The 12,153-nt window shown below is 35.3% G+C and overlaps 2 protein-coding genes across 9 annotated transcripts in view; one reads left to right on the forward strand and one right to left on the reverse strand.

Annotated features, from left to right (window-relative positions):
* COL4A4 (collagen type IV alpha 4 chain) overlaps positions 1–12,153 on the reverse strand; it is a 68,000-nt gene that overhangs the window by 52,415 nt on the left and 3,432 nt on the right. For all 3 annotated transcript variants that reach the window (XM_021395306.1, XM_021395304.1, XM_021395305.1), the window contains exons 2-4: positions 11,952–12,144; positions 11,329–11,368; positions 8,028–8,105 (exon numbers count right to left, since the gene is read on the reverse strand). In XM_021395306.1, coding sequence (XP_021250981.1) covers positions 8,028–8,105; positions 11,329–11,368; positions 11,952–12,007 — 174 coding nt within the window. In that variant the 5' untranslated portion in view covers positions 12,008–12,144. The remainder of the gene's footprint in view (positions 1–8,027; positions 8,106–11,328; positions 11,369–11,951; positions 12,145–12,153) is intronic.
* COL4A3 (collagen type IV alpha 3 chain) overlaps positions 1–12,153 on the forward strand; it is a 131,171-nt gene that overhangs the window by 47,098 nt on the left and 71,920 nt on the right. For all 6 annotated transcript variants that reach the window (XM_021395316.1, XM_021395310.1, XM_021395313.1 and 3 more), the window contains one exon: positions 2,583–2,673. The gene's annotated coding sequence lies outside the window, so the exon portion shown is untranslated. The remainder of the gene's footprint in view (positions 1–2,582; positions 2,674–12,153) is intronic.

The following is a 12,153-nucleotide window of genomic DNA, read 5'->3' on the forward strand; positions in this document are numbered from 1 at the left end:
CTTTAATATTTTTATTAACATGCACACCCTCCATCCAAGAGTTGAAAGAGAAATTTTTTTCAAATTATGGACATGCATCTCTTCAGGCTGATAAAAATATCTCTAGTTGCTACCCTGTTAATTTAATTGACTCCACGGTTTGTGTCTTCAGCAGGAGGTAGTGAAGTCATAAAACAGAGTCACTGAATCCAGAATTCACAATAGGTTTGACAGCTGATACAACTTTAGAATGCCATGTGAAGCTGGTGGATTGTCTCTCTTTCTTTCAGCTCAAAGACTGATAATGACTGGGAGCTTTGTTAAGACCAAACTGATACCATGTCATAACATCTATTATCACGTCTATTATTTGTGCCCATCCAATGTGACTACCACAGCATTGCAGTCTCAGGACAGCTGTACAAATAAAGAGAATGAAGGTAGTCATGTCATGTTCATGTAGAAATTACAAATTAGCTCAGTTAAAATGGACTGAATATTATGCCTCCTCTGCCATCTGATGTCAATAAGTTCATTTAGATTTTCATGGCCTTGCTAATTATCTAGGTAAAGAACCACCCATTTCAAAACTATGGTCTGTCATTTTAGCATATCCTGGGCTTGATCTGCAGTAAGAAACTGACTTCTGACAAAACAAGACTACTATTTTGGCTCAAGTATGTTTCCTACAACTAAGACTGCAAATAATTCGGAATCGTGCAGCAAAGCGTTTATTATTGTTTAGAAAAGACAATGGCCAAGGTTATTCGGAATGACTTCTTTTGGTTGCCTGAGATGCTGAAGAGCACCTGATTCTTAGAGTGCCCTGAGCACTAGCTGCTTGAAAATTTGACATTTTAGAGGAATCTTAATTGGAAATAAACAAAACAAATAACTGGTTCATGCTATCAGAGTGAATGCTAAGCCTCATTTCTCATTATCAGTAAAGTCAAAAGAAGACCAGTTATTACCTTCAGTTAGAACAGTACCTATGTTATATGCAGTGTGAAAGTATCAGGGATTCATGAAATGCATTTACTTTCTGCTCGTATACACAAAACCAAAAATTCTCAGCAGCTGCACAGAATCAGATTGTAGGCAAATGACGTAGTATTATTTTTCATTCTTCACTCAACTCTGGCATGTGACTGGTCCTTATCATTTCACCAGTGATAGGATGGAGAAAGGGAGGGAAAGAAAGTAGTCTGGAGTGGAGGAGAGCACACAAAGCCATTTGCAGACAGATGTTTTCTTTTGTAATTTGCTTTGTGAGGTGGAAGAATCTGCAGCTACTCCTAAGCTCCACTCATGCTCTCTCCCTTTTTGGAACCCAAGACGTAGCTTCCAGGCCCTGTAGGAGTGTGTTCTGGGAGGCTTCCACTCCTCCACGCTAATTGTGTGGTATTGGGACCAAAACCATTTGTACTGTAAGTTAAGACTTCCAAATCAGCTTTTTAATTATTAACATTATCAAGACAAGACTTTTCTTGCAAATCTTTATTTGACTGAAAAATATATGGAATGTAATTAATTGTGAGTTTGTTCAGAAACAACAGATCAGATAGTGATTTAAGTATTATGTAACTTCTTTTTATAATCATATTTTGGGCCAATTAAATTCAGTAGTAACCTGCAGTGCTTGACTTTGCAACATGGTCAAGATGCTGAGAAACCTATTAAGGTATTCTGTGCTCTTTTATAATATTTTGTGATGATCCAATATGCTATGGGAATGTAGTACCTGGTGATGGATCATAATCTCCAGAGGTCCCTTCCAACCCCTACAATTCTGTGATTTTGTGTGCAACCTACTCGAGGGAACCTGCTTTAGCAGGGGCATTGGAATAGATTAACTCCAGAGGTCTCTTCCAACCCCTGTGACTGTGGTAATTTTCACAGTGATATTTTGTTGAAACACAACAAATCACAGTGAAGAGCTGAAAAAGAAAACATATATTTTGCTTTTCTTTTTTAACCCTGAACAACCATGAAAAGAAGAGAAATCCAATAAGCCAGCGGGTGTCACTACTGCATCGAAGAAATACTAAATGAAAAAAATTGGCACTGAAATGCTAAGATTGTTAACATTTGAAAGTGAAGAGTTACAAATAGAGTATTTTAGACCACATATCATTAACATCAGATTAGCTAATAAAATAAAATGAACTTTTGCTCTGATTCCATCCCTGGAAATGTTCAATATCAAGCTGGATGGAGCTTGGAGCATCTTGATATACTGGAACGTATCTCTGAGGCCTTGGCAAGGGAGGGTTGGAAATAAATGAGCTTTAGGGTCCCTTCCAACCCAAACCATTCTATGATTCATGTTTTTAAGCAATTTACTAATTAGCAATATTTGGTTGATCCAAATCTACAAAAACGTATAATTTTGTAGAGTTTTGTAATACCTCAAATTGTCTTAGTCAATGAGGAAAAGGTCACCAATCTGAAACTGATAAAAACACTACTTATAGTGTGGTGGGACAGAAAAAGAAAAACAAATTAGAAAGTTCTCTAGAACAAAAGAAAAGATCATTTTTAAAGTTTAAAACTTTTGAGAAAAAAATAGAAACATACCTAATATGAATAATGCTATTTTACAGATGCTGTAGTTGTACATTTTGTACAAAGAACAGTCTCAAATAGGCCTCACAGTGAGGAGAACGGAATGATCCTTTTCTATTCCACATTCTGGTGAGTGGAGTCCATTCCATACCATCTCAGGAATCTTCTATTTTAAAACCATATTGCAGCTAATATACTGACAAAAAATGATCAACAAGTACAAGGCAAAAAAGTGAGACAGATCTGGGTTTCCTCTAATGCTAGCATGCATGCCATATCTATAATAGATTCAGCTAAGCACATATATTTTGAGATCAAATCAGTGGATTTTAGATATTTGCTTCCTCAGTGTGCAGCTTAAAAAATCAAATATAAGTGCTAGACACTCCCTGTGAATGACAAACTGCCATTAATTTATGTTATGTATATCCAATATTTCAACATCATACCAGCATGTAAAAAAATGTGGTTTAATAAACGCCTCTTAGGCACAAAAAACTCAGAATTTCCTGTTTCCCTGTTAGCAAATCTTACATATGTTTACACTGCTGTAAATTGGATATGGTTAACCCACAGGATCTACAAGGGAAATGTGATAACCCACAGGATCTATTAGGGAGATGTGACAAGAATAGCAATATCAGAGGACAGACCTACCACAGAATTAAATTTCACCATCAGTACCCCACAGTCCTGAAATATACGAGCTGACTTTTTAACTTTGACAACAAGCTGATTTAGTATCCCTCACAAATGCTTATTTCTTACACCTCATATGCAAGAAAATGTGAGACCTCTTTCTTAGATACCTGTTTACTAAGTTCTCTCTTAAACTACTATGAACATAGGCTACTTGCTTCATCTGCAAAAGAACAAACGTTGGTCTTGCTGAGTTATATTTGTTATTCACTTGGCTCCAGGCATTTCACATGATCTCATAGAAGCTTGATCAGGTTGGGTCATGAATAGACGCTTGCTTTCTAAATCTACTTAACTCTATAAACAAAGCCAAAGGAATTGAATGAGATCAAACTCTGGGGTTGGCACAGGACAGGTTTACAATTGGTCAGTGCTAACTGCAAACATTTTTTTTAACTATCAAAATTCTTTTGGAGTAGCCAGCATTTTTTAGGCCTCTGATTCAATACTGTGGGAATTATGGACATAACTTCCCATGCTAGAGGAAGAGGGAAAAATGAAGGAAGAGTTTCACTGTCTCTTGGACATATCAGGACCAAATTAAAATCAAGGATTTAATGGAAAGACAAAGAAGAATACAAAAAAAAAATCTAAAACAATGAAGTTGCCATTTGCCTCTAATTAAATGCATTTATGTCTCCTGCTCCTTAAAGACTACACATCTTGATTGGGAGAGAAAAGGAAGAAAGTCTAAGTTGATCACAGCTGACACCAAAAATTGGCTATTTTCTTCCTCTTTTTTTCCAACTTGCCCAATTTCTCTTTGCTTAAGTATGGTCATGGCAGTTTGCTTTTCTTATTCCCATGGTCACCATTTCTCTAGCTGAAGCCTCAATTATCTTGTCCTCTTACAATACAGAAAAGTTTCTATTTTGACGTTTAGAAGCTTTTCAAATAGACATGGTAGTAATGTCTCAGTTCCCCTTGCATTCACAGTTGGCTGCGCTTTTTTTTTTTTTTTAACATTTAACTAATCATACTTCTACTGCATTCAAAAAAAAAAAAAAAAAAAAAGGGTAGAAAGCTCATTATGTACAGTGCCAAAGACTGTAGGGCAACATTTTAGGTCCTACTTTCCTTTGGAAACTTCAGAGTGTAACAGCATCCTGATAGCCATTCCGCATAATTCAGACACATAAATACATTCAGGGGTTTAATTTTAGAGGTCTGTTCTCTTATTATCCTAATTGTTAGCTATTTTAGGAGAGAGATGAGGGCTACCGTTAGGTCATAAACAAATCTAAATGGTTTTATCTTTACAAAATGTAAATACACTTCACTTTTATCTGGTGATTATAAATAAACAAAGCTGATTTATATCAGCTCTAAAACACATATCCTACTTTAATTTTAGCAGAAATCTCTTGATTGACTGTCAGTCTGCTCCAAACATAGAAACAACGTATTTGTTCATTTTAGCAGCTAAACTTCCAATGGGCAAAGCTTTCACTGAAAGGCTAAAAAGAAAAGTAACATTCTAAAATCTGCATAATGGCAATATCGTCAAATACCCTTCATAGTGTTTTACATGTCAACAATAATCCCTTAAATGAAACTTGCCACAATATTTTTTTCACAGTTTGCTAGCAAAGTGAAACCCTTAACAGATGTGCACACCTTAACCATGAAACTAGACAACAGCTTTTTATAAACAGATAGAAAGATATTCTGACTTCCTTAAAAATACCCTTTTCATTTGTGTGTGGAGAAGGTCATACAGAATGGCCACTAGGAATGCATGAAAGAAGTTGTTTAGACTCCTATTCACTTGTAAGTTGGCCCTATGATGTCTGTCTAGCACAAAATCTGTATTGCGGTACTGTCAGCATCTTTTCAATAATGAGTAATTCATATGCATTCAGCTAGATGTATTATAAATAATGCAATTGGCTTGATAGCTTCTACAGCAGCACACTTTTTAAGGATGATAAAACATGTTGTATACTAAATTACTAGCCATCTGTAAACCTGGTTAACAGACAATTTCCCTTGAAACTGTACCTCTACTTGGAAGTACTCAGCCAACAACAAAGATGAAGAATAACAGATGAGTATTCGTATTCCAGCTAGTCTAAAGAAGGATTTTTTTTTCAGGCCTTTGAAGAATTTGGATAAGATGATTAGCTGATTCATAATAGGTCTGACCTCGTGTGATCCTAATGTATGTGATACTTCGCTGTTACAATAATGAGACAATTTGCCCTTGCTCCCACATAAATCTTAGATTGCAATGTTTAACAGAACATCATGAAGAGAATCCCATACATCTGACTCCTTAATGCAAAAGAATTCAAAAATAAATAACAATAGCAACAAAACAGAACAAAAGGTGGTGTGGGCTACACATGCCAATGTAATTCAGTACATATACTTTATATGTAGCTTACTTAGATACTACCGTTCTCTTTCAGCCTTTGCAAAAGTCCCCCATGTTGCAGTTGCTTTAGCACAGCTGAATAAAGATCTGTTAACCTTGAGAGCTGCTATAAAGCTGGCTTTCCAACTAGTCTGGATGGGATTATTGTTCCATGACCTTTTGCCCAGAAAGTCCATGAATTTTCTGTAATATTTTTGTATTTTCAGCAAATGTTTGCTGAGGAGTCAAGCTCATCCATATTTTTGACATCTAGCCTGTTGTAAATAGTAAAAAAGGAAATAAAAAATACAGCACTAAGAAACCAAATGTACACTGTTGGTCTTACCTCTACTCCTTTATAGAGAAGGATTATTTAATAAACAGTACACTTCTGAAATTTTAGATTTGCATACTGTACAACGCCAAAGGCTTTCATTCATTTCTTACATTTTAAAGACACGATTGAAGTTAGATGCAAACGCCTGATAAACCAGCCTGGGAGCAGAGTTCAGACTGAGAAGAAGATAAAACATGATGTTTTGCATTCTAGGAAGCTAATAATAAGATAAATAAGTTTTTTATTTTGTAATGAGTAGTATCCACAAAACTAGGAAAGCAAAATTTGTGTGTCAAAGTGTAAAGGCAGAACACAGCAGAGTTTAGAAATCAACAGGATTGTAGGCTGAGAAAAAGATTAAGTAATCCTATTTTATATGAATTAATCACTGCCCATTAGAAAACATTTGCAACTATCTACCTGAAGTGATATTTATTTAAGGTATTTTTCATATAATGGCTGATAAGTACTTTAACTTCTTACTTATCAGTGACTAGAAATAATTGTATGGCATATAAATTTATGTTACGTTGGAGGGACTATACTTGTCAGTGTGTGTGCGTATTTCAGAGCTGTTTTAGAGAATGGTACAATTCCCAGATTTAAATTTGCATAATGATGTTGAATTTATTTCATACTGTTTATTTTTCCATTAGGCACTTTGACCTAGACCTTGTAAGCATTTAGAAAACTAACTGCAAATGCAAGAGTCATGGTTCTTTTTACCTGTGGAGAGGAGGATATCTTAAGACAAAACCTTTGTGACTGCAGTGAGTATTGACTGATTACAGTCAATGTAATTCAGGTACGTAATTCAGAACCTGCAAACTAATGAGAGAACTAGAATCGGGGGAAATTTCATCATCTTTTCTTTTTCCCCTAGTTTCAAAATTTGTTTTTAAATGGTACTTCAGATCAGGTTTTTGGTATCTAAATCAGTCTATTCAGTAGCACTGTGAGACACTGCAATGCTGCTAGTCAAAATACTCTCCCTGGGATGTCCCTTTGTTAACAGTGTTACAGAGATAGACACATCCTAGGCTCCTATTATGAAAATTCTACAGTATGGGGGATTCTTGTATAGACATAATCCTGGAGGATTAGGATAGGATCCAAGGACACCAGGGCAGCAATCATGACACAGCAAAGCGTGCAGCTGACTGCAGAAGCACAGTAAGGGAAAGGTGTGCCTTACTTTCGTGGCCTCTCAAGTTAAACAGGGCACGCAGCTCCATTATTCAGTTTTTTTTATGATCAAAACATTAACATTTCTTTCATTTTGAAAGAAAATTATTTCATTCACTGTCAATTGTTCAGTTGGTCACTAATCAGAGAATGCATCTAAATAAGTCTTTTACTTGTTTAACATATAAATTATTTTTACTAGCAAAATGTATCTATATATTTTGAGAAAGAACAGCTAAGATAACAAACTAGTTATCACTGGACCATATTTCAGCTAACAAATAGCAATATCCACACACTTGTAAGAGATGACCTTTAAAAACTGGAAATCTTCTACTAAGTATCAGAAGAGAGGATGTGCAAGTTACTAATTTTAGTGTATAACATGAAAATGCCTAGACTTCATTTCACTTTTATTTATTTATATGCTTATTATTTTTAAGACAAAGACAATTCAGATTTTTTTATACATAATGCATTAAGCTAGTAAAACAAAAAGTCTGCAAGCTTTTTCAGAATCACTTAACCAAAATAAGAAACAATTTCCCACAAAACCAGTAAATGGCATAGGCATTCTCTTCCAACCAAGTTCATAGGAGAAAACAAGCACAGATTTCTAAACTTAATACATCTTAAGAATGGCCTTTGTCTAACTACCAGACGGATCTGAAAGAATCATTACCGAAATAAAAAGGCAACAAGATTATTACAAACTTGGGTGCAATCAAGCCTGTTTACATTCTTCTTTCAATGACAGTTGTACTTCATACCAGTGATAGAATTATGCTAGCTTGCTGTATTCGGACTTGTTTATGCTCACCAGCCGTAATGATTTTAGAATAGCAACGTGCACAAAATGAACAGTATTTGCAACAGCAGTTATCATTAATTCTATTTCTCACTTACTCTTGATCCTTTTTCTGGAAAGCACCGACAAACTGAACAATCCTGTCCCCCACATGGGTCAATGTATGCATATCCTCCCTGAAAATTAGAAGGTTCTGAATTTATTAATATACAACTGGCAGTAACCATTTTTATCATATGCCATGTCACTTTATTTTAAACATATACTTTTTTAATGCTTGGGTGTTTCTAAAAGGGTGAAATACTAGGAAGAAATTGCTGTTTAAGTAAGCCTATCCAGCTCTAAAGAACAGAACAAAATTTGTGGATTCTCTGTAAAAATGTTACTAAAATTAAGAATCTACTATTTATTCTTATTTAAATAAGTGATAAAGCTTTTGATTTGTACACATATTGTCCAATTAGATGATTTTAAGGCAAAAAATTTGGCTGCTGCTGTATATTCTGTTATAGCCACCGGACAATATCCTGCTGTAGAAGAAACTTGACAGCAAACATCAGAATAAAGTTTAGCTCTTCAACTTAACGCAGAAAAGCAAGGATGCTTTTGATTTTGCAGGAGATTTGTTATTTTAGAGGAATGATGCCCACACTTAAGCTGGTGAACCTACACTACTTCACTTAAGCAACTATAATTCCCACATATGTTGTAACTGGGGACAAGGCTTGGGTCTGTGCTGCATCCCAAATTCTTTGGCTTCATTTGGGAAGAAAAACAGATGTATAGGTATAGTGGGGTCTATATTAGACTTCTGTACACCCTCAGTTCTGGCAGAGGGTAACACTAGGGCCACAGGGCTCAAGACATTGCACTGCTTCTGCATCCAGGATGTGGGCAGATGGCTGACTGAAAGGCCGTGACAAACACACAGCAGTTACACAGTTCATGTTTGTGGTAAGGCCTGGCACTGCAAAACACTACTAGAGCCTAAAAAGTTGGTTTTGTACAACAAGCTTCTTCTACATTCAGAAGTCACTGGGCAAGGTAAAAGTCTCAGAGGAATGTTAGTACCAGAAGGATGTGATCCACATCTCATCATTTCTAACACTTCGTATTAGTGACACAAAAGAAGCAGCAGATCTTTGAAATTTTCCTTGTTGGAAGACTGACAAATGGTGATGCCTCACCATCTTCCGAGGTAATCCACAAGTTACATTTGTCTGTAAGTATCATATGAACCTTTTCCAATGTTTGATTGATAGAATACATAAGTCAATATTACATATAAAATTCTCCTAAAGTTCTTGGACCTCTCATCAGCACAAATGTGCTGGCAAAGTAAAAGCAATAAGCAAAAGTTTAATACTACTGCTGTACAAGGTGAAGGATATAACCTGCAATCTACGTTGAGCAGTACTAAATATTGAAGCTAAATACAATTAAGTAAATGGGCTGCATTTAGAAATATTTCAACAGTCATCATTTTAATTTGTAATAATTTTAAATTTGTAAAGTATCCCATTAGGAGATTGTTTAACTAAGATGACATGATAGAAGGCAAAACAGGCTGAATACAGTCCACACAGCAACTGTATTTAATTTTTGTCTATTAAATGAAAAAAAGTACTATGTACACTGTGTAACTATGCATTGTATACTATTAGTTTACTTATTTCTTGTATCAAAACCCTTTGTTGTTGTCTTCTTGGCACTAAAGAAGGGACTTCCTTTTCATCAAATTGAAATGAGGAAAGAAAGCATATTTTAGGAGAAATCAAAATAACACAAAATCTAAAGTCATTAGATTTATTGTCATAACTGAAGATATTTACTATTCTTTTATATATCCCAATGCATAATATTAAATATATGCCTATTGTACATACAACATGCGCGTACAAACTCACTCAAGTGGTTAGAATGTTTATTAGGTCATGTTATTCAGCAAAATTAAGTGTATAAATGATGTGAGTGGCTTTGAATAGGATGGCAAGGACTTACAGGATTTAAAAACAACTTAGGTAAACAAGTAAACAGTGATAATGTGAAAAATATTTGCTTAGTTTGGATTTCATTTTTATCAAGGTCAAAAGCATTTTGTTATTCATTTTAATGATCAGCATAACACAATAGGTTCGTACTTCAATTTTTCAAGGAGAAAACACTGATAAATATTAGATAAGAAGGAAGAATTCTGTTCCTTTTTTCTACAATATTTTTAGAATATCTGGTACTCCCAAGCTTCAGAACAAGACGGTATGATAGCCTCTCTCACAGACTGTTTCTCTTTCACAAACAACTTCCCATGAAATTACTAATCTACTTCACACTAGCCTTTCACATAGTTGTTAACAACTTGACTCCACTGGAATGTCAACGGAATGCAAATTTCTAATATCATGTAAGCTGTTTCCCTTTGTTCTATTTTTCAAAAAATAATTCCGTCTTAATATTTAAACTAAAAAGGGATGACTGGAAAAAACACAATAAAAGTTTTTAATATATATTTGTAGGAAGCAAAGAGGATAGACTCAAAAAAGTTTCATTGAGGGCATTACAAAGATGAGGCAAAGACAGAGAACAGTACAGAGAGGAAAATACGGTACATGTTAAGACTGTATTATATGTAAAGTTTTTACTTCAAAGAGGTGGAATGTACAGATGTACAGAGGTCAGTTTTAACATACAGAAAAGGGCTTGAAAGCTAGAATAAGCATGATATATGCTGTAGGGCCACGAAGATTATCAGAGGGCTGGAGTACCTCTTAGGAAGACAGGTTGACAGAGGTGGGCTTATTTAGCTTGGAAAAGAGAAGGCTCTGGGGAAACCTTGTTGTAGCCTTCCAGTACTTGAAGGGAGCTTATAAACAAGAGGAAGAGCAACTCTTTAAAAGAGGGAACAGTTAGGTAAGGCGTTAGGCAGAAATTATTTACTCAGAGAGTGGTAAAGCAATGGATCTTCCTAGAAAAGCTGTGGATGCCTCATCCCTGGAGGCGTTCAAGGCCAGGTTGGATGGGGCCGTGGCAACCCTGCCAATGGCACAGGGCTGGAACTAGATGGTCTTTAAGGTCCCTTCCAACCCAAGCTATTCTATTATTCTGACAATTAGGCCACTAAAGCAACTTGATGAGAAAGGATACAGAATCAGCGCATGGCAGTGTTTTTTCAAATGCAGCTTTTCAAAAGCATTTAAAGATGCCAAAGTTAGAATCCAGGAGAATTCAAAGGAGAAAATCACAGAATAGCTAAGCTAAGAAATTGAAAAGAGAGAACTGCAGAAATACTGAAAGAAACATCACCGTTTTCCCACAAAGCTGTAGATCATTTTGTTGTATATAGTGTTCTTTTAACTATACCAGCTTATTTACCGACTGTTTAAAGTACATATTGTCACTTACCCCATCAATTTCTTGTACTGAAAAAACAATCAGCAGCCACCTGATTTAAAAGAAGGACAAAGCTAGTTTACAACTAAACTTCCAAAATACAACCTCCACAAAAATGTTACCTCTAAAAATAGGAAGTGTATACACAATTGGTGTGATTATTTACTAAATGTATATTTTTAAACAACGTGCATCATCAAGAAATGGTCCATGCATCCTATGTAATTTTATCTTTTTGGATGTGTGGGACTGAGTATGAATGGATAGGCATGAATAAGACTGTAAAATTATTCTGGGGCAGGCATTCAGGCATGAGTTTGTCATTACTTTCACTTCTACAAATAAGTTAATTACTAGATTATTGGAAAATCTTTACTCTTAAAACAGATTCAGAATTATAGTTCCTGTTTTCTACTGTTTTAATAGTGTAGTACCTGAAATTTAAATGGTCTCAATTTACAGACAAATAAAAATCTGATATAGTAAATGACCAGATATGCTTATCGAATTTATGATAGACTACAGATCATTTAACTGGTCATTTACTTGTCATTACTGATCATTACTGTTCAATTGGCAGCTAAGAATGTATCTCAGTGACTCTAGTTAAAGATTTAGTGATCTGTAAAACTTACCAGGCAGTTCTGATAAGCCACTTAATTCGTTCAAATGAATCCTTTGTTACCGCCATTTACATTGATTGATGATCTGGACATGCAGCACTTTTTTTCTTTGTTTTATAAACAAACCAGCAGATCTTCTGTTTTCTTCTGTTTGTGGATGGTCTATAGACACCATTCCATTCTGTTGTTGTTTTCTCCTCTGAACCTGTTCAAG

The sequence above is a fragment of the Numida meleagris genome, chromosome 4 (genome assembly GCF_002078875.1).
Source record: "Numida meleagris isolate 19003 breed g44 Domestic line chromosome 4, NumMel1.0, whole genome shotgun sequence".
Taxonomy (NCBI): Eukaryota; Metazoa; Chordata; class Aves; order Galliformes; family Numididae; genus Numida; species Numida meleagris.